The 26,552-nt window shown below is 48.6% G+C and overlaps 2 protein-coding genes across 7 annotated transcripts; both read right to left on the bottom strand.

Annotated features, from left to right (window-relative positions):
- Positions 1-1,019: 1,019 nt before the first annotated feature.
- FOXR1 (forkhead box R1) lies at positions 1,020-14,539 on the bottom strand. 6 transcript variants are annotated; one of them, XM_047878797.1, is made up of 7 exons: positions 14,283-14,539; positions 5,330-5,404; positions 4,973-5,229; positions 4,496-4,722; positions 2,914-3,152; positions 2,379-2,464; positions 1,020-1,528 (listed from the first exon to the last, which is right to left on the bottom strand). In XM_047878797.1, the coding sequence occupies exons 1-6, from the start codon at positions 14,341-14,343 to the stop codon at positions 2,436-2,438; spliced, it is 888 nt and encodes a 295-aa protein (XP_047734753.1). In that variant the 5' UTR covers positions 14,344-14,539; the 3' UTR covers positions 1,020-1,528; positions 2,379-2,435. The 6 variants fall into 6 exon arrangements, with proteins under 6 accessions (XP_047734753.1, XP_047734750.1, XP_047734752.1 ...); XM_047878794.1 differs by lacking the exon at positions 14,283-14,539 and adding an exon at positions 5,620-5,893; XM_047878796.1 differs by lacking the exons at positions 1,020-1,528; positions 2,379-2,464 and having other exon boundaries at positions 2,668-3,152.
- Positions 14,540-21,261: 6,722 nt separating this feature from the next.
- On the bottom strand, positions 21,262-23,506 carry UPK2 (uroplakin 2). Its single transcript, XM_047824042.1, has 5 exons — positions 23,349-23,506; positions 22,771-22,902; positions 22,478-22,616; positions 22,146-22,216; positions 21,262-21,776 (listed from the first exon to the last, which is right to left on the bottom strand). Exons 1-5 carry the CDS (start codon positions 23,422-23,424, stop codon positions 21,640-21,642), a joined length of 555 nt encoding a protein of 184 aa, XP_047679998.1. The 5' UTR covers positions 23,425-23,506; the 3' UTR covers positions 21,262-21,639.
- Between the last annotated feature and the right edge of the window lie 3,046 nt (positions 23,507-26,552).

Below are 26,552 nucleotides of genomic sequence, written 5' to 3'. Positions count from 1 at the left end.
ATAGGGGCACCTGGGTGGCTCAGTGAGTTAAGTGTCAGACTCTTGATTTTGGCTCAGGTCGTGATGTCACAGTTCATGGGTTCAAGACCCCATCGGGCTCTGCACGGACCGTGCACCTGCATGTGTCTGTCCTGTCTTTTCCTTGGAACAGGCCACTTTTCCTTCCCACCCCATCGCTGCTCCTCTGTACCTCCCAGCCTCCACCTCTGCCTCAGAGGAGCAGAAGCAGCTACCCGCAGAGTATGGCTGGCTTTGGGTGCTTCTGGACAAGTGCCAGCTATCGTTTTGTAGACCTGGGGAAAGACCCAGGGCTGACTCCTCCTGTGAGAATTCTTCCCTAGCTCTAGACAGAGCTCATTGCTGTTATGTGTGCTTCCAGAGAATATGGAAGCTGCCTGTTAGAGAAGTCACTAGTGGCAAATCATGCATTTTTTTTAATGTTTATTTTTGAGAGAGAGAGAGAGAGAGAGAGAGACAGGGTGTGAATGGGGGAGGGGCAGAGAAAGAAGGAGACACAGAATCCAAAACAGGCTCCAGGCTCTGAGCTGTCAGCACAGAGCCTGATGCAGGGCTCGAACTCATGAACCGTGAGGTCATGACCTGAGCCAAAGCTGGCCACTTAACCAACTGAACCACCCAGGCACCTCACAAATAATGCATTCTTACTGCCTAACAGGCCCCAATAGGCCAATAGGCTTTGGGGGGGTGGACATAAACATGATTTATTCCATTGTCCTCACTGGTTAGCAGTGTCACTGTGGGTGAGCACCTCTGGGCAGGGACTCTATTTTATATGTTGCTTGGTTCAGTGGTTCTCTATCCCATCAGCCTTAACACCCGAGGAACAGAGCAGACATTCTGTAGACTGTCTTTACCACCTTGGAATGAATCTTACTAATAAAATAACTGACCTACACATGCGATTTTGAAAAGATCAATATAACACTTTAACTGCAACAGAACAGAAAAATAAAGGGAAATTGTATTTCAATGGATAAACTGTATTTGAAAAGGAGATAGTCGGAAATTTGTACATACTTACAGTGAAGAGCTCAGATTTAAGAGCTGACAGTCATACGACTATTGACAATACTTTGTCTTTATATCGGCTGCCTGGATGTAATAAAGATTTGTTTATACATGCAGAATCCCCGTGAGTGCAGCAGACACAAACACAATCTGATACAGGCATGTGGTATTGGTGACTTAAATACCAGAGCAGCTTTGCTGTCAGTGAAGTGATTTTCTGAAATGGCAAACAACTCTTGGTCAACTTCCAAACCAAAAAAAGCACAATCATCCTTCATTTTACATAACAGTTGCATTCCTGGAAAGTTCAGTGTATCTTAAAATGGTGCCACAAATACGTTCTGCTTAGGTATAACCCCAGGTCAGGTTCTTGGCTGATCTCATGGCCAATGGCCTGGGGTAGAAGGGTCACTTCTTCAAGGTCAAAGACTGCCTCCTGCACGGAGGATAGCTGAAGCCCTGGGTTCTGAGGGTGGAGCCCTGTTTCTGTGCAGATCTCCTGGGGGGAGAGGGGAGAGCAGGAGAGGGAATGAGAAAGGTCATTGCAGCCCTGTGGGAAATTCAGTATTGCCTTCAAGCACTGTCTGAATGTCTGGGGTATCCCGATGCGGCTTTAAACCTCATTCCTCTCTCACTCACTCGGGGCATCTCCGTACTCCCCTCGGACCCAAGGCTGGCATCTGGCCCTGCCCTGGACACCGCCCCTGCCGCCAGGAAATCCACAGCGCCCAGCTGGGATCCGAAGTCTCTAAGGACTCCTAATCCAACCAGTGCTGTGGCCTCTGCTGAGCCATGGTGGAGACAAACAGCACGGGGAGGTACCGCATCTTGCCTCCAAGTTCCCACCCCTCACTGCCACCCCTCCCATGCTCAGAACGATTAAATGGGGGTGGGGGATGAGGCTTGAGCCTGACCATCCTTTTCCAAAAGTCTTTCCTCTCGCCCTTCTCACTGCTCCTTCTTGGCCTCCTAGGAGGGTTTGCCTTTCCTTCAACAGCCCTACAAGTGATGCGCTTCCTTCTGCTTCTCTCCACTGTCCCCAGTTGATTACATCCCCTCTGTGCGCGGGTCGTGCTGCTTTGGGCCTTTGGCAGGGCTGGCCGCTACGAGCTAGCATCTCCCGAGACTATCCTCGTAATCCAGAAAAATGGGATTTGCTCCAGGCTCCTGAACGGGGCCGAGTGTTTTCTTCCTTTGAGGAAAGAAGTGTAGGGGCTCCCTCGGCGGCGCGCCAGGCACCTGCCCTATTGCCTCTGGAGCATCCGTCAGCTCCAACGGCATCCCATTTCCAGCCCGAGAGCTGACCTCCACCTCCACCCCGTCCCCACCCTCAGAGACCACACACACACCACCAGGCTGCTGCAGGTAACTTTAATAAGGGATGGGCTGACTCCTGCTTCTTGGATTTAAAGGTCAAAGAGGAAGGGCATCACATCTGTAAGAAAAGAAGAGAGTCAACAGAATCTACCTGCCCTTTGCGGCTGCCGTTCCCTCATCCTGGCCCGCCTCGCGGCAGATGACCTATTTTTCCCTTCAAGGCCCAAATGCCACCGGGTCTCCGGAAAAAGAAAAGAAACCTCCTCTGCACGTCGCCGCTCATACCGTGCGTCTCTCGCTGCGCCGCCACCCTTTCCCTAGGCTGCCGGGCCGTGAGGCCAACTGCACCTCAGCTGTTCCTCCGTCAACTCCCTGGACCTCAAGTACATGCCTGGGTGGCTGGGGTCCCACCCGGGGCAGGCCCAGGGTCTCGGACCACCGCTATCCCCTCCCCTGCCTACAGAAGGTGTCCCCCGCCCCCACCGTGGGACCCGGTCTCCTTCCCCTCGCGTCAGGATGGTGGGGGGGGGGGCGCCCCTCGGCCCCACGCGTGCCAGGGCCTCACACCTGGCTGGCTCATGCACCGTTGGATGCTCTCCAGCCGACTGGAGGCCAAGGCGCGGGCCTCCTCTGCAAAGCGGCGGCGTCCCTCCTCAGTTAACTTCCAGAGGCAGGAGCGGGGCCGTGTGCCGGCGCCACCCTGCACGCTGGCCGGCACTTTCTCAAAGCTGTCTCGGAAACAGAGATTGTGACGGACGGTATTCTTCCAGCCTTCCGGGGCCGTCCGGAAAAAGGGGAAATGCTGTCTGCGGACAGGGGGGAACGGTGAGGAAAGATATGCTGTCTTCGGGAGACGCCCCATCTCGAGACGGTTGTCCCCCAGGCGCCAGGAGCCTCGGCCCCTCTGTCAAGGTGGACGGTGGCAGGCTGGCCTGGAACAGCTCTCTGCTGACGGAGCACGCGGCAAAGCCTGACCCGGTGTGTTGCTTGTGCCAACCCTCATTTTTTTTTTAATTCTAGAGAGAGCGAGAGAGCGAGCAGGGGACAGGGGCAGAGGGAGGGAGAGAGAGAATCCCGAGCAGGTTCCGTGCTGAGCATGGAGCCCAACGTGGGGCTTGACCCCAAGCCCCTGGGATCACGACCTGAGCTGAAATCAAGAGCCAGACGCTCAACTGACTGAGCCACCCGAGGCACCCCACAAACCCACGTCTTTTAAACCCAGTTTACTGGGGCGCCTGGGTGGCGCAGTCGGTTAAGCGTCCGACTTCAGCCAGGTCACGATCTCGCGGTTCTTGAGTTCGAGCCCCGCGTCGGGCTCTGGGCTGATGGCTCAGAGCCTGGAGCCTGTTTCCGATTCTGTGTCTCCCTCTCTCTCTGCCCCTCCCCCGTTCATGCTCTGTCTCTCTCTGTCCCAAAAATAAATAAAAACGTTGAAAAAAAAATTTTTTTTAAAATAAACCCAGTTTACTGCTCCCGTTCCGAGACTCATTTTGTCCTGCTTCCCTCTGAGGGCTCATGACTGTGACTTGTGACGTGAACGGACCAGAATCAGGCCAACCCATGCCTGTAAGAGGAATCCTGGTCAAGGAAGGATGCCGCTTGTGGACTAATATTCTGAGACTCTCCTGCTAGAGGGAAAGGGTCTGAGAAACCCCTCACGCTCACGTGTAGGCGACTGTCGAAGCTAAATGCACTTCCCTTCTCAGCCGGGTGCCCCCCTGCTCCCCTGGGCGTGCGGGGACCTGTGCCAGGCAGTCTAGCCAAAGGGAAAGCATGTGAGAAACTGCTGGCGAAACCAGATTTTCTACTGGATAATCTCGACAGGGAGGATGGGAGAATTTCTGACCCAGGCGAATTTACGTTTTAAGGGACTAAGACGTAAAACGGTTAGGGTTTTCTAGACGTGAAAGGGGGTGGAGGTGGATGTCTTCCCTAACACAGGGTACGTGGACACCCACCTGGGGACAGCGCAGTACCAGTGTCTGGGGAAGGAGGCCTGGGAACACACTTATTCTTTCAGACTTAGATGGGGGAACTGAGGCAGCAGCCCAGGGCCAGGGGCAGCTTGGAAGGTGTCAGTCTGAGGGCCCTGACCCCCTCCCGTCCCGTCCTTACAGGGCCCCCCCCGCCCCCGCCCCGGGGCACCTACCGAGTGAAACTGTAGATCTGTTGCACGTTGAGGCCACAGGGGGCACTGTTTCTTAATGCCAGTGCAATGAGGTGGAAGTAATTGAGAGGGGGCCGGGACCAGAGCCTCCCCTCTTGGCTGCTGGCTTGCCGAAACCTCCGACTTTGGAGGGGGGCCCTTTTGTGAGGGGACGGGAGAGCCACAGAGGAGCTGTCATCCTGGTCCTCAGCCTCCTCCTCTTCTGTGAGCTAGAGGAGCACAGAGTAGGAACTGGTCCTAACTCCACCGCCTCTACTCCAGGGGTGCAGTGGCAGGAAGGGGGAGTGGTAGGAAGCCCTCATCGGGGCTTCTCCCCAACCCAAGGGCACAGCCTATTTCTGAACCCGTTAACCCTCGGTGGTCCCTAAGGATCCCTCTCTGATCGCATCATCCCTGCACCCTCCCTGCCTACAGCCCAAGTCCAGCCCAAGTCCAGCCCAGGACCCCAGAAACTCCTACCTCCCAGGTGCTGGGGGAAGAGGCAAACCGCTTCTGAGGGGGAGACTGCTCGCTGGAGGGCGAGGATGGTGGCAGTGACTCCACCGCCGTGGCCTCTGAGCAGCTGGCAAAGTCTTCCTCTTTGGGGGCTGGCTGAGGGGAGGGGAGTGCGCCTGGGAGATCCTCTCCCTTATGAGGTTCTGGGACCTCCAGCTTTCCGGGGGGATACACGATGCTGGGGTTTACCCACATCCACAGGTTGGGCTCAAGAGCTGGGCCTGTGCAGAGAAAAAGGAGATTGTGCGCCATAGCTCACTGGCTTTGGGGTCCGGCCCAGGCCGCATGACCATGCCAGAAAACCCACTACCCCCTACTCACCATCTTTATCAGAGTTGGGCGTTTTTCCCACAGGTACTTTTGGTGGTTCAACTATTCGAAGTCTATACCGGGCAACTGGCAAAAAGAAAGACAGAAGAGGGTCAAAATGTCCTAGTATTTCCACTGTGGCCCCAGGGTCCTGGACCACGTGGCTGTGGGCCCTCCCTGGGGCGTTATGACACCATATTCGACTTCTCTGACCTCGTTCCACATACACTGTCCCTGAGCCCATTCATGAATGCCTGTGGCCTCAGCCACTATCTATCAACGTAGGGCTTCCAAATCCGTACCTCCGGCCCAGACTCCTCTGCTTGCCCGTAAGTACCACTGGGCCTTGGAGATCTTTCCTAGCATAACCCGCAGGTACTTCAGACTCCACATTCCTGCAACTAAACTCCACCTTCCTGCTCTCACTCCTCTATTCGTCTCCGCAAGTGGCACCACCATCTAACCGAAGTGGCTTGGGTCAGGAACGCGGAAGTGTTCTTGCCTTCTCTTTCCCATCCAGCCACACCCAGTCAATCCCCAAGTCCAGCCATAACCCGAATGGTCTGTTTACCTGCTTTTCTCCAACTTAGTCCCCCTGCAGCTGGAGCATCTTCCTAAAATATTAATGCAATCCTGTCACCTTTCTGCTTAAACACTTTTGATGGCTTTCTATGACCCTTGGGCCAAACTGAAGTTTCTTGGGACAGTCTGCAAGGCCCTGGCTCCTCATCAGTGTTGGGTCATTCCTCCCAGGCTCTCCAGGTCTCCAACAGACCACACTCTAGATCCCGGGCCTCCCCACAAACTATTGTGTCTTTGCCAGATACACTCTTCTCTCTTCCCGCTGCCCTAGTTAATTGCTATTCACTCATCATGTCTCTGTTGAAACATCTTTCTAAAGCAGGCCTTCTCTGCCTGTCCAAACACTTCCCTAACACACATTTTATCCTAATTACTTTGCTTAGAGCCAATCACCAGGACTGTCTTTTTCACTGCCTGGCACATGGGAGGAGCTCAGCTTAACCTGGAGGAGCTCAGCTTAACTGGATGAATGAATACGTGGTGGGCTAAGAGTAAATCATATGTTTTCACTCATCTCGAGAAACTTAATGGAAGACCATGGGGGAGGGGAGGGGGAAAAATAGTTATAAACAGAGGGAGGGAGGCAAACCACAAGCGACTCTTAACTACAGAGAACAATCTGAGGGTTGATGGGGGGCTGGGGGAGACGGGAAAATGGGTGATGGGCATTGAGGAGGGCGCTTGTTGGGATGAGCACTGGGTGTTGTATGTGAGTGAAAAACCAGGGGAATCTACCCCAAAAACCAAGAGCACACTTTACACACTGTATGTTCACCAATTTGAAAATAAATTATATTTAAAAAATTATAAAATCATTTGTAAAAATTAAAAAAAATATCTGTATGATAATGTTCAGAGCAGCTTTAATCGTATTAGCCAAAAACCAGAAGTGACCCAGATGTCCTCCAGTGGGTGAACTTTAAACAAACTGTGGTCCCTCTGTACCATGAAATACTAAAAAATAAAAAGGAACAGTAAAAGAAAAAAGAAAAAGTAAATCGAGTATATATTAGAGCTATCTGCTTGGCCCTATGCTGGCTCCTTGGGAGTTACTGGCAACTATTTCCACCTCACCCCCCCCTCTCCAAAAGGACCTGTTGGGTGTCATCATATTGCAGTTGAATCTAGGTTTTTGTCTGGAAAATGATGATATACTTATTAGAGAGCTCAGTCATTAGGAAGAATGCCCATTACATTAATAATAATGTCCAACATAGTATTGAAAAGAGGAAAAAGTAGAAAGAGATATAAAGTCAGAAAGAAACAGATACTGGGGCGCCTGGGTGGCGCAGTCGGTTAAGCGTCCGACTTCAGCCAGGTCACGATCTTGCGGTCCGTGAGTTCGAGCCCCGCATCAGGCTCTGGGCTGATGGCTCGGAGCCTGGAGCCTGTTTCCGATTCTGTGTCTCCCTCTCTCTCTGCCCCTCCCCCGTTCATGCTCTGTCTCTCTCTGTCCCAAAAATAAATAAACGTTGAAAAAAAAAATTAAAAAAAAAAAAGAAAGAAACAGATACAAAGTGAGAAAGAAAAAGGCAAAACTAGCATTATTTATAGAAAAAAATGTTAAGACAGAAACCATACAAAATCGATAGACAAATTATCTGAACCGACAAGAGCCTAGAAAGTTTGCTGGATATAAGAACAAATACTAATCACTGTTCCTCCATAGCAGCATGAAGAAACTGGAAAAAATAAAAAAAATTTTTTTAATTAAATTTATTTATTTTTAAATTTACATCCAAATTAGTTAGCATATAGTGCAACAATGATTTCAGGAGCAGATTCCTTAGTGCCCCTTACCCTTTTAGCCCATCCCCCCTCCCACAACCCCTCCAGCAACCCTCTGTTCTTCATATTTAAGAATCTCTTATGTTTTGTCCCCCTCCCTGTTTTTATATTCTTTTTGCTTCCTTTCCCTTAGGTTCATCTGTTTTGTCTCATATGAGGAAAGTCATATGATATTTGTCTTTCCCTGACTGACTAATTTCACTTAGCATAATACCCTCCAGTTCCATCCAGGTAGTTGCAAATGGCAAGATTTCATTCTTTTTGATTGCTGAGTAATACTCCATTGTATATATATACCATATCTTCTTTATCCATTCATCTATTGATGGACATTTGGGTATTTCCATAATTTGGCTATTGTTGATAGTGCTGCTATAAACATGGGGGTGCATGTGTCCCTTCGAAACAGCACACCTGTATCCCTTGGATAAATAGTAGTGCCATTGCTGGGTCGTAGAGTAGTTCTATTTTTAGTCTTTTGAGGAACCTCCATACTGTTTTCCAGAGTGGCTGCACCAGCTTGCATTCCCATATAAAAAAATTTTTTTAAAGAAGGTACTGTTTGTACACTGAAAACTATAGAAAGCTTATGAAAGAAATGGAAGAAGACACACACACACACACACACACACACACACACACACACAGAAAAAATATCCCATACTCCTGGATAGGAAGAACAAATATTGTTAAAATGTCAATACTACCCACAGCAATCTATATATTGAATGCAATACCTATCAAAATAACACCAGCATTCTTCACAGAACTAGAGCAAACAATCCTAAAATTTGTATGGGACCAGAAAAGACCCCAAATAGTCAAAGCAATCTTGAAAAAGAAGACCAAAGCAGGAAGCATCACAATCCCGGACTTCAAGCTGTATTACAAAGCTGTAATCATCAAGACAGTATGGTACTAGCACAAAAACAGACTCTCAGGTCAATGGAATAGAGAACCCAGAAATGGACCCACAAACGTATGGCCAACTAATCTTTGACAAAGCAGGAAAGAATATCCAATGGAATAAAGACAGTCTCTTCAGCAAGTGGTGCTGGGAAAACTGGACAGCGACATGCAGAAGAATGAACCTGGACCACTTTCTTACACCATACACAAAAATAAACTCAAAATGGATGAAAGACCTAAATGTAAGACAGGAAGCCATCAAAATCCTCGAGGAGAAGGCAGGTAAAAACCTCTTTGGCCTTGGCCACAGCAGCTTCTTATTCAACCCATCTCCAGAGGCAAGGGAAACAAAAGCAAAAATGAATATTGGGACCTGATCAAAATAAAAAGCTTCTGTACAGCTAAGGAAACCATCAGGAAAACTAAAAGGTAACTGATAGAATGGGAGAAGGTATTTGCAAACGACATATCAGATAAAGGGTTAGTATCCTAAATCTATAAAGAACTTATCAAACTCAACACCTAAAAAACAAATCATCCAGTGAAGAAATGGGCAAAAGACATGAATAGACACTTCTCCAAAGAAGACACCCAGATGGCCAACCAACACGTGAAAAAAATGCTCAACATCACTCACCATCAGGGAAATACAAATCTAAACCACAATGAGATACCACCTCACACCTGTCAGAATGGCTAACATTAACAACTCAGGCAACAACAGATGTTGGCAAGGATGTGGAGAAAGAGGATCCCTTTTGCACTGCTGGTGGGAATGCAGACTGGTGCAGCCACTCTGGAAAGCAATATGGAGGTTCCTCAAAAAATTAAGAATAGAACTACCCAACAACCCAGCAATTGCACCACTAGGTATTTATCCAAGGGAGACAGGTGTGCTGTTTCGAAGGGACACATGCACCCCCATGTTTATAGCAGCACTATCAACAATAGCCAAAGTATGGAAAGTGCCCAAATGTCCATCAATGGATGAATGGATAAAGAAGATGTGGTATATATATATATATATATATATACATATATATATACACACACACACACACACACACACACACACACACACACACAATGGAGTATTACTCAGCAATCAAAAAGAATGAAATCTTGCCATTTGCAACTACATGGATGGAATTAGAGGGTATTATGCTAAGTGAAATTAGTCAGTCAGAGAAAGACAAATATCATATGGCTTTACTCATATGAGGACTTTAAGAGACAAAACAGATGAACATAAGGGAAGGGAAGCAAAAATAATATAAAAACAGGGAGGGGGACAAAACATAAGAGATTCTTAAATATGGAGAACAGAGGGTTACTGGAGGTGTTGTGGGAGGGGAGATGGGCTAAATGGGTAGGGGCACTAAGGAATCTACTCCTGAAATCATCGTTGCACTACATGCTAACTTGGATGTAAATTTAAAAAATAAATTAAGTTTTTTAAAAAAGGTACTGTTTGCAGTAGCAACCAAAAGTATAAAGTATTCAGGAGTCAACCCATCAAAGAACGAACTAGACCTTCATGGGAAAAAGATGCAGTCACTATTTAAGGACGTGAAAGCCTTGAATAAATGAAGACATAATACGTATTAAAAGATACCAATTACCCTCAAATTAATCTATACATTTTATGTAAATATAATACATAAAAATTAAAATGTTCTGCAGAGTAAAACCACGAACAACAAAAAAATCAATAGACAACAAAAAAAGCCAGAAAAGAAAATTTCAACTCCTAAAGTTCTCAGCTCTCTACCAGACAATCTTTCACATACTGACTTGCAGAAGCTAACACAAACCTCTAAGTGGGCAAGAGATATGAATCAGTATTCATAAGGAAGGGATACCTGAATTAGTAACAAGATGTTCTTGGCCTTACTAGTCACAAGAACACAATAAAATAATGAGATAACACTTTACATCATACTGACAAATATGAAAACAGATAATCCCAAGTGTTGGCAAAGATGCAGGGAACTAGAAAAGAATCCTTTCTCATACTGCAGGTCTGAACAGCAGCTGGTGCTATCACAGTGAAGGGCTGATTCAAGATATCAAGGTCTACTCCTGGGTGTGTCTATTCAAGTCAGTAGGGGAACTTACATGCTAACCTTCTCTGGTATGATCAGTTGGGTGTAGATATTAACTGATTTAACAAACAAATTAAAAATTTTAAGTTTATTTATTTTGAGAGAGAGACAGAGCAAGTGGGGTAGGGGTAGAGAGAGAGAGAGGAGAGTGAGAGAATCCCAAGCAGGCTCTGCACTGTCAGCACCAAGCTCATGCAGGGCTCGAACTCACAAACTATGAGATCATGACCCGAGCCAAAATAAAAAATCGGACGCTTAACAGACTGAGCCACCCAGGTGCCCCAATTTAATAAACAAATTTAAAAAACATACTTCACCTATCTTTCCAGCTAACTCTCTCCCCACTCCAACTATCCTTGGATACCATGATACCACCAATCCGTTGGTCTATGGCTTTGGAGTACTCTTTGGTAGAGTTGGATTTAATCGGGGTGGTGGTTTGGCCAAGCAAGTGCTCCAAAGCCAGAGAGGGTCAAAGGAATTGATGGAGAGCATGTTTGACCACGGGATTACAGGTTGGTTAAAGAAGGAAAAACACCCAGGGCTCGAGAGCAGGAAAAAAAAGGGTGACATCAACAGGTTGGTGATCTCAGGGAGATCAGAGCATAGTGTCTCTGTTTCCCTCCCTCCCTGGCACAGATGCTCTTGAGCCTTCTCAGGGATAATGTTCCAACCAACCACTCCTCTATTTCCTGTTATTTGTGTGTGTGTGTGTTTACTACTGGATCATTCTTTTTTTTTTTTTTAACATTTATTTATTTTTGAGACAGAGAGAGACAGAGCATGAACAGGGGAGGGTCAGAGAGAGGGAGACCCAGAATCTGAAACAGGCTCCAGGCTCTAAGCTGTCAGCACAGAGCCCGACGCGGGGCTCGAACTCACAGCCCTCAAGGACCGTGAGATCATGACCTGAGCTGAAGTCGGCTGCCCAACCGACTGAGCCACCCAGGCGCCCCTACTGGATCATTCTTATTAGCATTCAAATATGATGTTAATTCTCTCATCTTATTGAAAAGACCTTTTGCCCTGGTTTTCTGTGCCAGGCCACTGCCCTATGTTTTTGCTTTCTTTTGAGGCAGAACTCCTCAAAAGAACTACCTATTCTTTCGGACCCCACTTCGCCTCCTTCCACCCTTAAGCCCTTGCCAATCAGGCTTTCGTCTCCACCACCCCACCATCATCATGGTCACCAATGATGTCTGCTTTGCTAAACCAAATTGTCCGTGTACCTCCCACCTGACCTCACAGGGGTAGTCCTCTCATGTGACCAGTCCTTCCAGGACACACTTTTTTCACTTGTTTCCAGGAAACCATGCTTTCTTCCTGGTTTTGATTCTCAATGGTCATTTCCTTAGTTTGGGCTGGTTATCTCTCTTCTCTCCAGTATCTTTACAATGGAACGTCCCCAGGGCTCATGTTTGGTCCTTCTCTCTCTTCTCTCTTCTCGTCCTTTAAACGCCACCCACATACCAAGGACTCTCAAAATAAACCTCTCTCCAGTACTCCAGACTTACACGTCTACCTGCTCACTCAACATTTTTGCTTGGAAATCTAAAAAGTATCCTCAAACCCAGCAGGTCCCGAACAGAATTCCTGATCTTTCTCTCTGTCCGACCAGAAGCTTCCCCCATCTCAGTACTCCATCCTTTCACTGGATCAGCCAAAAACTTTGGAGGAGCCGTCCCCTCTCTTTCATATACTCCACATCCGATCCATCAGCCAACCCAGCAGGTTCTGCCTTCTCTGCCACCACCCTAAGGGTCCAGCCTACCACCATCTCTGGTCTGGATTACAGTAGTAGCCTTCTAGTCTGCTGGCTTCTTCTACGTTTACAATGTACCCTCAACACAGCAGCCGAAGTGATCTTTTCAAAGTATAGATCACGCAGGATCGGGTTACCTAATTTGCAGAGCCCAGGGCAAAGTGAAAATGAGGGGTTCCTTGTTCTAAAATGAAAATGATCTCAAGTTAGAAATTATCCTCCTATATATCCTGTAATAGATAGAAACTATTCCTCCAGCAGAGGAAGCAACTACATGGGTCAGACACTTGGGAAGCCTGAATCAGGGCACTCCACTCCTCAAAACCTTTCAACCTCAGAGTCAACCCCAAAGTCCTTAGAGTGGAAGATGGGCTTGTCCTGATCTCTGCTCCACATGCTCTGAACTTCCCTCTGTATTTACTTTCATCCAGCTTCACTGGCCTCTTTCCTGCGCCTCCAACACTCCAGACATATTCCTTCCTTAGGACTTTTGCCCTGGCTATTTCTTCTGCCTGGGAAATTTTTCCTCTCAATACCCTTCAACTCTCAGCTCCAAGGTTATGTTCCCAAGGAAGCCCAACCTGATGACCCTATTTAAAACCGTGGCTGTGGTCGCCACCTCCCCACATTCCTGAGCCCTCTTACTGTATCCTTTCTCCCGCATCTCAGTTATCACCTTATACTATAGATATATTTTTATGTGGATTGTCTGCCCCCAGTGGAACGTAGGCTCCATATAGATTGTTCTGTTCATTATGTACCACGAGTGTCTAGAACACTGCCTAGCAAATTACAAGTGCTCAATAAATATTTGTTAATCAACTAAGATACAGGAATTCCTTAGCATTACTTATGGTGGCAGAGAGCTGGAGGCGATCCAGGTCTCCATCAGCAAGGTACAGGCAAAAGGTAGTATATGCAGATAACAGAATACCACCCAGCCATCAGAAATAATAAAGCAGACCTTCATGCAGCAACCTGAGTAGCTCTCAAAAACAATGCGAGTAGGCACAAAAAAGCAATGAGCATTAAGTAAATGAAGGTCGTCCATAAACATAAAATAACGTTAAATCGTTTTCAAAGATAAACCTATCTAAAGACATTAAATCACTTAGGGTAGATACAAGGGAGTGTGCGAGGTGATGGAGGGCAGGGTGGGGGCGGAGGTGGGTGCACTGAAGTGGGGGTAAGGGGTTAATCCAAGGACCTTGCCTGACCAGATGGCAATAATATACCACGAACGTAGGAGGTGATGGTCTTTGCCTCGGCCTTTGAGGTCCAAAGAAAAAAATCATTTTTTTAAAAGACCGTAACGGTCAACCATCCGTTCGGCAAATATCGAGCACCTCTAGGTGTCAGCCAATGTACTAACGGGGGTGGGGGTGGGGGTACAGCCTCGAACAAAACCGGTAACATTTTAAAAACAGAACGAGTAAAATGTTCGTGGCGCGCCAAATGGCGGTAGGCACCGTGGGAAAAGGGCCGAGGTGAGGCCTAGAAGGTTCTGGGACGCAGCGGACGGTGGGGGTGGAGGTGGCAGGCGGTGTGCCGTGGCGGGACCCGCTTCCTGGGGGCTCTGGGTCGAGGCCAGCGTCGCCATGGCCCGGCTTGGGGTGGGGGTGGGGCGCGGAGGGGCTCCCGCTCGGCCGCGGTGGGGGGAGGGGGGGCGCGGATCCCGAAACCGCACTCGGGCGCCCGGCTAGTCCGCAGGGCCGAAGGTGGGGGGGCTGGGGGCCAAGGGGCCGGGAGCCCCGCGAACACCCCACCCGGGCGCCCACCACGCCCCTCCCCCACGCCTCCCCGCCCCCCACGCACTCACGGTTCTGCTCGGCCAGGGGCAGGTGCGCCGTGGTGAAGGCCAGGAACGACTCGTTGCCCATGTCCCAGTCCAGCAAGCCCGGAACCTGGCCATGGAGGCTGGCCCAGAGGTCGAGGTGCTGGAGTTTCAGGTCCACCTTCAGGGAGAGGAGAGGTCGCCCGGCAGGGGGTGGGAGAGTCCGGGGCTGAAGGCCTCGCACCACTTCCTCACTTCCACGGGCTCGATCTGGTTAGTTGGCGCCAGCTCAGGTGTGGAGAGTCCCCAATTTGACGCCTTTAATCGCCTCTGGCCTCCACCCGGTACTCATGCGACGTCTCTCCTCAACCCCCTACGCTTTCATTTGGGGGCTTGGGGACCCTGGGGGTCCAGAAGGGAGGGATCCCAGGCTCTCTTCCCGCTATGCATTTGCACAAAGCTCTTCCTGTGTTTAGTAAGTTTCTCTACCACTTAAGAAGGATCCCGTGATAGTATTAATAGCTACTTTCTGATAGATTTTATGGCTTATCGAAGATCTCATGCGTAGCACCTATGGCGATAGGATTGGAGGGTGGTTTGTTTTGTTTTGTTTTTTAATTTGGTTTTTAATCATTTCGAATTTACAGAAAAATGCCAAGAATAGTATAAAAAATTCCTGTATGCCTAAATCCTATAATCCACCAATGACACTAATTATCAACATTTTATCACATTAAAATTTTTCTTTCCATATTGAAGACATCGTTGTTGTTTTGTTGTTGTTTTCTGAACTATTTAAGAGTAATTTACAGACAATGCCCCTTTCCTCATAAATACTTCAGCGTGTGTTTCCTAAAAACAGGGATACTGGCCTATATCACCAGAAATGAGAACATAATCAAAACCAGAAAATTGAACATTGATTCAGTACTTTATTTAACATACAGATTCCATTCAAATTTCACTAACCATCCCAATGATGTCCTTTATATAAATTTTTTCTCTGGTCTAGGATCGAGTTCAGCATCACGCAGGGCATTTCTTCTTCATTGTCCCTTTAGTCCTCTTTTCATGTGAAACAGTTTCTCAGCCTTTTTAGTCATTCATAACATGGGCATTTTGGGAAGAGTGTTGGCCATTTGTTTTGTACAATGTCCCTCAGTTTAGGTTTGTCTGATGTTTCCTCATAATTCGACTTACACATTTTTGGCAAGAACACCACACGAGTGCTGTTGAGTGCTGTTTCTTTCTCTACCTCACATCAAGAGCCACACCGTGTCAGTTTATCTCATTATTATTGACGTTAACTGCAATCACTTGGTTTAGTGGTCTCCACCAGGTTTCCCTATGGTAGTTATTTTCTATTTTGTAATTTAAGTAATCTGTGGGGAGGTACTTTGATCTGAAATCCTGCTCCTCAAAAAAAAAAAAAAATCTAAAATAAATAAAATTAACTAAAGTCCTGTTCCTCATCAAGTTTGGGCCTTTTAATTCCTATCTATTTATGATCCTTGCCTGAATCAATCATTACTATGATGGTATAAAATGATTTTTTTTTAATGTTGCTTTATTTATTTTGAGGGGGGAGGGGCAGAGAGGGAGAGAGAGAATCCCAAGCAGACCTCACACGGGCAGCACAGAGCCCAACTCAGGACTCGAATGCATGAACTGTGAGATCATGACCTGAGCCTAAATCAAGAGTCAGACACTTAACTGACTGAGCCACCCAGGTGCCTCTAAAATGATTTTTCTAGGGGCACCTGGGTGGCTCAGTCGGTTGAGTGCCCAACTTCAGCTCAGGTCGTGATCTCACAGCTCTGTGAGTTCGAGCCCCGCATTGGGCTCTGTGCTGACTGCTCGGAGCCTGGAGCCTGCTTCAGATTCTGTGTCTCCCCCCTCTCTCTCTGCCCCTAACCCACTCGCATTCTGTCTCTGTCTCTCTCAAAAATAAATAAACATTAAAAAAATTAAAAAAAAAAAGATTTAGTTTTAAAAAAATAAATAAATAAAATGATTTTTCTAAATCTATCACTCCTTTCCCATTTATTTAGTTGACACTCTATTGTAAGAAAGAGCTTTTCCATATCTCATATATTTTTTAAAATATTTTATTTTATTTTTATTGATTTTTTTTAACTCTAAGAGGTAAAGATTTTATTTTTTTTGATTAATTTTTTTTTTTAAGAGAGAGAGAGCATGAGCGGGGAGAGAGAGAGAGACTATCAAGCAGGACTTCCATGCTCATCAACAAGCCCAACGAGGGGTGTGATCCCACAACCCCTGGGGTCATGACCTGGGCTGAAATCAAGAGTCAGATACTCAACCGACTGAGCCACCCGGGTGCCCCTAAAGATTTTATTTTTTAAGTAATCTCTACACCCAACATGGGGCTGGAACTTACAACCCTGAGATCGAGTCACATGCTCTACCAGCTGAGCCAGCCAGGTGCCCCCTTATCTCATATTTGTTTGTTTATTGTCAGTATGGACCCAAAGGATTCTTAGAGTGGATTATTTGTAATTATTGATTATAGCAATTTATTATAGTTATAAAATTCTGTAATCCTATATAGTGAAGTATAACTCATTAATGGTATGTATTTTAATCCTCAAATTGTGCCAGATTTTGCCAGTGGGAGCCTCCTTGGATTCCTCCTTTCCCCTACTGTGCTGCCTGTGGCTTGTCTAATAGACCAGAAACTTTGAGAGCACCTGGCATGTAGGAGACCCTCAATAAATGTTGTTTTAACTACATTGAAAACAACAGCTCCCTTTTTAAAAATTTGCTAGGACTCTACCTTTAATACCAATAATAGTAATTTTAATGATAATTTCCCTAATTATAAAAATAACACCTGTTCTGGGTGCCCGGCTGGCTCAGTCAGTAGAGCATTGACTGTTGATCTTGGGGTCGTGAGTTCAAGCCCCACGTTGGATGTGGAAATTACTTTTTATTTTTTGTTTATGTATTTTTAAAGTTTATTTTATTTATTTATTTTAAATTTTTAAATGTTTCTTTTATTTTGAGAAAGAGAGAGAGAGTGTGTGAGCAGGGGAGGGGCAGAGAGAGAGGGAGACATAGAATCAGAAGCAGGCTCCAGGCTCTGAGCTGTCAGCATGGAGCCTGATTCAGGGCTTGATCTCATGAACTCTGAGGTCATGAACTGAGCTGAAATCAAGAGTTGGACACTTAACTGACTGAGCCACCCAGGTGCCCCTGGAGATTACTTAAAAAAATAAAAATAAAGGTCAGGTCACGATCTTGGAGTTTGTGAGTTCGAGCCTCACATTGGGCTCTCTGCTGTCAGTACAGAGCCCGCTTCAGATCCTCTGTCTCCCTGTCTTTGCCCCTCCCCTGCTCTCTCTCTCTCAAATAAAATAAACATTAAAAATAAATAAATAATTTTTAAAATAATAAAAATAAATAAATAAATAATACACATTCGATGCAGAAAACTCAGAAGTATAGAAAACACAAAGGGGAAAACAATAGAGCAAAAATCATTCTTTGTATCAATCAGATAATAGATCACATTTTGATGTATATACTTCCAAAAATTTTCCATATGGGTATTTCATTTTTGTGTTGTTAAAAATACTTACTATAATGCATCTACACTTTTATAGCCCTTTTCAAATTAGTCTACCATTTAAGAATGTTTATATCATACAAATCATATATCTGATAAGGAATTAATATCCAGCACATATAAAGAACCACAACTCTCTCTCACACACACACACACACACACACACACACAATTTAAAAATGGTCAATGAAGTTGCATAGACATTTCTCTAAAGAAGATAGACAAATTTCCAATAGCCACGTGAGAAGATTCTCGACGTCACTAATCGTTACGGAAATGCAAATTAAAAACAGAATGAAATACTACTTCACATCCATTGGGAAGGCTTTTTTAAAAACAAATAAAACGAGAAAATAAAAAGTGTGGATGAGGATGTGGAGAAATTAGAACACCTGTGCATTGCTGGTGAGAAGGGACAATGGTACAGTCCCCAGGGAAAAAGAGTATAGCGGTTCCCCAAAAAATTAAACAAAGAATCACCATACGATCCAGCCATCCCACTTCTGGGTATCTCTCCAAAAGAATTGAAAGCAAAGACTTGAACAGATATTTGTGCACCTCTGTACCAGCATTGTTCGAAAGAACGAAAAGGTGGAAACGACCCAAATGTCCATCAGCAGGTGAATGGATAAACAAAATGTGGTCTATACATACAATGGAATATTATTTACCCTTAAAAATGAATAAAACTCTGACACAGGCTGCAACATGCGTGAACCTTGAAAACATGATGCGAAGTGAAATAAACCAGACACAAAAGGACAAATCCTGCGTGGTTCCACTTTTAGGAGATACCTACAACAGCCAATTTCACAGACAGAAGGTAGAATGGTGGTTGATAAGGGTGGGGGAGGAGGCAATGGGGATATTGTTCAGTGGATACAGAATTTCTCTTTGGGGTAAGGAAAAAGTTCTGGAGCCCATAGTGTTGGTAGTTGCACAACACTGTGAATGTATTTAATGCTGCCAAACTGAACACTTAGAAATGGTTAAAATAGGGGTGCCTGGGTGGTTCAGTTGGTTGAACATCTGAATCTTGCTTTTGGCTTAGGTCATGACCTCATAGTTCGTGGGATGGAGCCCTATATCGGACTCTGCGCGGACAGCTCGAAGCCTGCTTAAGATTCTCTCCCTCTCTGCCCCTCTCTGACTTGCACTCTCTTTCCCTCAAAATAAACATTTAAAAAAAATGGTTAAAATAGTTAATTTCATGTTACGAATATTTCATCACAATTTCAAAAATGTTTTTATCTGTACGTTTCAAACTTTACTGCATATTCCAAACTTTCAAGATCTCCTGAGGATCTTGGGGCGCCTGGGTGGCGCAGTCGGTTAAGTGTCCGACTTCAGCCAGGTCACAATCTCGTGGTCCGTGAGTTCGAGCCCCGCGTCAGGCTCTAGGCTGATGGCTCAGAGCCTGGAGCCTGTTTCTGATTCTGTGTCTCCCTCTCTCTCTGCCCCTCCCCCGTTCATGCTCTGTCTCTCTCTGTCCCAAAAATAAATAAACGTTGAAAAAAAAATTAAAAAAAAAAAAAGATCTCCTGAGGATCTTGAAAAAATACTGATGCCCGGCTCCTACCCCAGTCATTCTGATTCTGGTATGGGGTATGGCCTAGGCGTTGAGGTTTTTAAAACCCCCTAGATGATTCCAGTGGGCAGTTTGACTCCCAGTCAAACTGGTCTTCCCCCAGCATGGGAAGGTTGGGCTCCCAACCCCCCCTTGGCTGGTGCAGTGACGTTAGGGAAACAGCCCAAACCATTCTCTCTGCTGGGCACGTCCTCTCTGCCTGTGTCTCCTGACTTTAAGCCTCAGCTCTGTTAGGCCCACCCAAAGTTCCAGTGTTTGTTTCCTCTCTCATTTCTCATAGCACTTACCACATTGTTGTTGGTTTTGTTTGTTTGTTTTTGAGAGAGAGAGAGAGAGAGAGAGGGAGAGAGTTCATGGCCTGTGCAGGAGCTGGGGAGAGGGAGAGAGAATCTTAAGCAAGCTCCACGGTCAGTGTGGAGCCCAACACGGGGCTCGATCCCATGACCCTGGGATCATGACCTGAGCCAAAATCAAGAGTCAGACACTCAACTGACTGAACCACCCAGGCGCCCCAGCATGTATCTCATTTTTAATTTATTTACTTGTTCACATTTTTGAGAATCTGTCTCTTGCATTAAGTTCCATCAACTCCAGGAGGGAGGAACAATGTCCTTCCACATTTTATTCTTAGCACTTCTAGCAGCACCTGGCACATAATAAATGCTCAATTAATGTTTGTGGGATGAATAAACATTGTTGCTCTTCTCTTCCATTGCCTCCCTCTCCGAGGCTCTCATGTTACTCTATAAAGGGGTCATTAACACCATTGTTCCAGCATCTTCTAGCTCTGTGTTGTTTTTTATTGTTTTCACAGAATTTGTGGCACTTGCCCAGTCCCCGCCTTCTCTTCAGGGGCTTATTCATTCCTTCATCTGTTCACTGATTCAACAAGTATTTACTGAGTACCTACTATGCCCCAGGCATTGCGGAGGAAAGGTACTTTGGGAACAAAATGACTGCTCTCCTGGAACACACAGTCTGGTTGGGGAGATAACTGAATAATCACATACACATATAATTATAAACCACGGTATTGCTATGAAAGACAGGAAAGGGGAACCCAACCCAATGTGGGGGGGGGGGGGTAGAAGTCAGAGGCTTCCCTGGAGAAAGTGGGTTACCTGTGCAAATAAGAATGGGGTGGGGATGGGGGGAGTCATAAAGGCAAGTCAGGCATGTGGAATAGTCCGTGCAAAGGCCCTGAGGCAAGAGGGAACACAGGATATTGGAGGGAACACGGTGAGAACTGAGGGGCAGTTAGGGGAGAGACCAGGGCTGGTCTTGAAGGTCGCCTTAAAGGTTCTGGTATTTCCCCTAAGATCAATGCAAAGATCACTGATCCTTATAAGAGTTGTGTATTGGAAAGGAGAACACTCCTACTCTTTTCCCTCAGTTCCCAGTTACTTGTCCCTCAGGTTACCAGACTGTACCACTGTTGTCCTCCTGTACCCAGGCTTCTTCCATTTCTCTGCCCTCCTCCTAGGTCCCCTCTAGAAAATTCTCCATTTCTTCCACCGCCCGGCACCCTGTCTGGGGTCTCAACCTGGTAGCCCTCTCTGGCTCTCCCCAGTCAGAGCCTGCACTCCTTTGTCCAACACCACACACCCTCAGCCTCTAGACTCACCCACACAGTGCACCGCGCCCCGGTTGGGTGGCCTGCTGTGGAGGGGGCAAAACCCACAGCCCACTCTTGACTCCTGGCATCTAATCCCGCCCCCCCCCCCTTCCTGCCTCCTGAGAGGAGCAACTAGGCTGTTCTAGGGGGGCAGGGAGGGCGGACTGGGAGCCTAACAGGGATTCGGGGATTCGGTTCCACACAGGTGGAGCACATGAAAGGGAAACACACAGCAGAGGCGGCATGAGACTTTATTCTGGAGACTTCCATCACTGCGGGAGGGGTGAACTGTTGAGGGAGGGGGAGATTAAAGAGGGGAAGTGGAAGCAGCGCCAATTCTGACAAGAGTGGGGGTGAGGGGATGACAGGAAGTGTGGGGAGAAGGTGAGGCACTGGGGACAAGGGGAGGGGCAGAGGGAGGAAAGGGCTCCAGTGAGAGGGGGCAGGGAGGGGAGGTGAAGGCACTGAAAAGGCCAAAGCCTCCAGGTTGAGGTCTGGGAGCAGGCAGCGTTTTCAGGAAAGGAGGCAGGCACAGAGGGCAAAGCCGGGGGCTGGGGACATGGATAGCGTCGCGGACCCTCTGGAGGCCTGCTGCCTGGTGAGGGCCTCCTCACTTTCGGGCGCCCAGTGCCAGGGCGATAATGAAGCCCACGACCAGAAGGAACATGGCAACAGAGAGCAGCACCGTGATGACTACCATGCCCCCCGTCCGGGCCATCCCCAGCCCAATGGATTCCATCTTCCTCCCTGTCAGAAGACAGAGCGGGGAGGCCTTCGTGGGCAGGAAGAGCCCCTATCCTGACCCCACGCTCTCCGTCTCATCCAGCCATCCTTCGTCCATTTATTCATCCAACCAGCCAACTGATCCACACATCCATCACGCAAACATTTACGAAGCAGCTCCTATGTTGGTCACTGAGGGTACAGAAATTAATCGGGCGCCATCCCTACACGCACAGAACCTTTAGTTTATGAGACGAGCCAACAGGCACTTAAAGTGCCAAGGGCTTAGTACGAGGACACAGGTACAAAGAAGCTAAGGGGGCACAGGGAGGGGCAGCCGGGGGATGGGGTGGGAGGGCCAGGGGAGGTTTGGGGGACCCTGATGTTACTTACGAGGAAGCGTGGACATCGGGATCTCTCTACTGGACTCAGTGGATGCCCCCTTCGTCACTAGGTAGGAAACGCTTTTGTAGTGGGGTTTGAGAGAGAGAGTGGAGACTCCTCAGTGATTATCTGGGACTTGGAAGAAGACGGAGCCCAGGCACCCTCCTTCGTAGCCGTGCCCTCCTCCAAGAGAGGCCCCTTCTAGACGCCGTCAGCTGCACCCTCACTTTCTCCCCCAGGCTGACCATATCACCTCCCACCAAATGTTAGGACTCAGCTTCTCTTCCTATCAACCCCCCACCTCCGCCAACAGGTGCCCCAGGCCTGGATCTGGTACCTACTAGTATTTGGTTCCCGGCGCGAGGTTTGTCACCTGGTACGCACTGAGCCGGGTGACGGTGAAGCCAGCCCCACTGTCCACCACGCTCACCAGCTCCCGGCGCCCACGGCACGGAGGCACCACGAAGCTGGATTTCACCACTGGACAGGAAATCGGGGGTGAGGTCAGGATCATGTTTCTGGAGGCCCCAAAGAAAAGGGGCAGGAAGGCAGGAGTGGGAGAAAGGGTGCTGGTGGTGGCCTGGGTAGAGGTCTCTGGGGATTAGGGGGCCACTTTGGGAGGGGGGTAGCAAACCTTTGCTGTCATTGGCTCTCCGGACCATCAGCGTGGCATTGCCCCCTGTGAGGTGACAGGGGGGCAAAGCAACTAGCAGGCTCTCCGTCAGCGCCGGGGACAGCAGACCAGAAACGCTTGAGATGTTGAAGTCTGCTGGGGAGCCAAGAGGGAGTTCGGGGTGGGGGCACGCAATCCCCTTTCCTGGCCCTGACCCCTGGGGGCCATTTCTGAGGATGCAGAGTCCTCCCCTGCCGTGCTGCAGTCGGCCGGCAGAACACAGGCCTTTGCTTGTGTGACCACCAGGTGGCAGGCTTGGGACGCAAAAGCCGGGGCCTCCGCCAAGCGGCCAGATTCTGGGTGTCAGTAGGGGGCAGAGGTCAACCTTACCCCAATCCTTAGCCCTGGGCCCTTCGGCACATCTCTCTGCCTCCTGTGTTTGGAAGAGGACCAGGAGTGTCCCCTGGGCTCAGTGACTGATGCCTGGTCACTGCCATCATCAGCTCCCCACCCCCAACCAGCCAGGCCAGCTCTGCTTTGGGAGCCCTGGAAGGCCCAGTGCCTCCCCTCCCCACACCCCCGCCAGGGAAGGCAGAGACCTGCAGCCCCCAGGGCCAGGACAGTCAGCAGAATCAGGTTCAAGGCCAAGGTCCGGAAGGGCAGCGGGGATGCCATAGCTGGGCTGGGAGCTGGGACAGGTGCTGGCAGGCTGAGGCTTCCTGAGGCAAGTGAGGCCTGGCCCCCGGGGTGGCTGATTTTGTCTTGGGGTGGGAGTGGCTGGAGGGGAATCCTGTCCAACCTGCCCTTTGGGTCCTACAGCCTCAGGGCAGGCCCCCAGACAGGTTTTTCAGGATGGGGAGCTGGCGGTCAGGTCAGAAGTGGGGATGCCCTGGCTGGATCTTGCTGGCTTAGTCAACTGCAGAGGGGCAGAGTAACTAAAGTGGGAGGCGGAAATCACCCCTTCTTCTGGGACTCCCGCGTGTTAGGGCCTGAGTATTCTTGCCTGTGCGTGCATCTGGGGCATGGCCTGTGGAGGACTGGCCCCCTCAGGTATGGGAGTCTTCCCGGGAGTGCAGCGAGTTATGAGATTGCCGTGGCATGCAAGAAAAGGAAAGCAACGCTGAAGGGCTTCTGCCAGGGCCTTGGCCGGGCGAGGATGGGAGGGAAACTGAGGCTGGTAGGAGGGGACGGGGGCAGCAGACCCAGGGGCTCCTCTTCATGGTGTCCACCAAGGCCCAGGTACTGCTGCTCTGGGAGAGGCCGAGGGGTGTGGGTGCCAGGGAGTATGCGAGCCTCCAGGTTCCTCCGGAGAGCTGGGCAGAGGGACGCTAGGGAAGACTTCCAGAGAGACCGGAGGGGTGGCCATCAACCCCATCCAGCAGCGGTGGGCACAGTCAGCCTGGCTCAGCAACCACTGTTGAAACGATTGAGAATAAAGAGGAGAAACAGACCTGGTAAGAGAAAATGAAAAAGAGACACAACTCCTCTGACCGCATCCCCCAGCCCTGTGCTGGATTAGACCGAAGTGAAAGGGGAGTTATAAGCAGAAAGCAAGGAGAGACGAGGAGAAAGTGCCCACTGTGGACATGAGCCAACATACTTACCCCTACAGCCAAGGGGCTGCAGATGTCACAGGCTCCTTTTTGCAGATGTGGAAACAGACTCAGAGAGGAAGTCACCTGTGGGAAGCGGGATACTCCACAGGGAGAGGCCAAGAGCTGTACGGAGAGCGCTGATGTAGGTCTCTGTGTCATGAACTATTCTGTCTTCCCCAGACCCAGAGAAGGGCCAGGGTCCTGTAAGGAAGCAAAGGGTTGGTGGGGCTGTGTCCTTACTCCGATGGTGGGAAGAAGGGTGGGTTCAAAGCCTGGAGTGTGAGCCCGGGGTGGGGGGGTGGGGGTGAGGGTAAAGATAGAACTCACAGACCCAAGCAGAGGGTCAGAGGGTCTCAGACCAGTGCTTCTCCACATTGAATGTGCCTATGAATCACCAGGGATCTTGATGAGATGCAGTTTCTGATTCAGTGGGTCTGAGGTGAAGCCTGAAAGTCCACATTCTAACAAGTTTCCAGGTAACACCAATTGATGCTAGTCTGAGAGGCCCACACTTTGAATTGCCAGATGTTCCATATTGCACCCCGTACACACACACACACACACACACACACACACACACACACACTGGTGGGGATCAGGGGCAGGTGTGTTTCCCCAGTCTCCCAGAACAGACTGCCTTGGGGTGAAGAACTGAATTCTGTTTTTCCGGCACCTTGGCTTTTGTTCTCTTTTCCATCAGATCCTACCATCATTCTACAAACTGAAAGAGGACTGTTTGCACGTTGAGGAGAACTTCGGAGAGAGGGAAGAAGTAGGTGGTGGCATTCTAGGAGCGAGGGGATCTTCCTGATGCTCGCTCTTCAAATCCCATCACTAACCCGGAAGGATGTTTATGCTCAGGCTTGGGAGGTATGTCTTCCCATGTCACTCATAAAGCAAGAAGCAGAAAGAAGAGGTCGGATTTCTTGCAGGTGCGTTGTGGTGGGTCCACATCTAAGCCCCCATCCCATCTGAAAGTATGAGTGGGACAGAGTGGAGTAGGGCAGGGCAGAGCCCTGGCCAGATTTTAAAGGGATAAGAGGGCCCTGTGCCTTTAAGCCCTCCCTTCTCCCTCCAGCCCCCCTTCCCCACCCGGCCCTCCCCAGGTTTCTGGAGGAACTGAGAGTTGCGTCTTCTCCCTGCCCTGCCGAGCTGCTCACTGGCTGCTCTGGAGGCTGTGCTTTGCGGTCTCCATGGAAACCATTAGTTGCTAAGCAACTGGAGCATCATCTGTGCTGAGCTCTCGCATCTAATTATCCCATCACAGCGGCCGAGAAGGGTTTGGGGAGCTGCGAGGAGGGGGAGGCCAAGCGCAGGAGCAAGAGGATAACTCTTTTAGCAGAGCAGATTCATTGACACACGGAAGTCATTTAAAGCCACAGCACCCTGTGCCTCTGGAGGATGTCCTCACGATTTGGAGTAAAGGAACCAGGGCCACAAATGTCTGGAGTTTCTCTCTTGGACCCACACCTCCTAGGCTGTCTCCCCCTCAGATTCTTGATTCTAAACTCACGCAAGTTTTCTCTTCTGCCTCCTTCCTGCCAAGCTCCGTACTCAAGTCAACAAACATTTTATTAAGTACCAGAACTGTGCTAGGCACCAGGTACGCAAAGGCAAAATAAGTTTCTGCCTTCAGGGAGTTCTTAACCTCTCTCTTCTGCCTGGACTAAAAGGTTAGCTCTTAAAGCAGACCTACTCTTTCTGAATTATGGTACTTTTTATCTTTTCTAGAATGTAGTAGTTTTGCAGCCACGGGATCTCAGATGGGAACCCAGCTCTGTCTGGTATACCGATGGTTCTTGCTCCGGATGCCACTCTTCGGCTTGCCAGTCAGTAAAAAACACGTCCACTTGGGGCGCCTGGGTGGCTCAATCAGTTAAGCGTCCCACTTCAGCTCAGGTCAGGATCTCACGGTTCTTGGGTTTGAGCCCCGCATCGGGCTCTGTGCTGACAGCTCGGAGCCTGGAGCCTGCTTTGGATTCTGTGTCTCCCTCTCTCTCTGCCCCTCCCCTGCCCACGCTCTGTCTCTGTCTCAAAAATAAATAAACACTAAAAAATAAAAATTAAAAAAAAACCCATGTCCACTTGACTCCATGGGCATGTGAGCCTCTGATGGGGACTATTGTCCTCCTGATGATAGGTGATACCGTTTTGAACCTCAGTTTTCTCACCTGTAAAATGGGAAGACTCATTCCTTCTCAATCATCT

Source organism: Prionailurus viverrinus, chromosome D1 (genome assembly GCF_022837055.1).
Source record: "Prionailurus viverrinus isolate Anna chromosome D1, UM_Priviv_1.0, whole genome shotgun sequence".
NCBI lineage: Eukaryota > Metazoa > Chordata > Mammalia > Carnivora > Felidae > Prionailurus > Prionailurus viverrinus.
This window is presented reverse-complemented; position numbering and strand designations above follow the sequence as displayed.

Bases quoted from the DNA above. Each gene is read 5' to 3' on its own strand.
- FOXR1 (XM_047878793.1), bottom strand. From the start codon at position 5,776: ATGGTGGTGCCACTTGCGGAGACGAATAGAGGAGTGAGAGCAGGAAGG. The intron at 5,405-5,619 runs GTACGGATTTGG...TCTTTTTGCCAG, and splicing joins CAGAGGAGTCTGGGCCGGAG to TTGCCCGGTATAGACTTCGA. The intron at 4,723-4,972 runs GTAGGAGTTTCT...GTGCTCCTCTAG, and splicing joins CTTCCCCCAGCACCTGGGAG to CTCACAGAAGAGGAGGAGGC.
- UPK2 (XM_047824042.1), bottom strand. From the start codon at position 23,424: ATGGCATCCCCGCTGCCCTTCCGGACCTTGGCCTTGAACCTGATTCTG. The intron at 22,617-22,770 runs GTTTGCTACCCC...TTTCCTGTCCAG, and splicing joins GAGAGCCAATGACAGCAAAG to TGGTGAAATCCAGCTTCGTG. The intron at 21,777-22,145 runs GTAAGTAACATC...GTCTTCTGACAG, and splicing joins CCCGATGTCCACGCTTCCTC to GGAGGAAGATGGAATCCATT.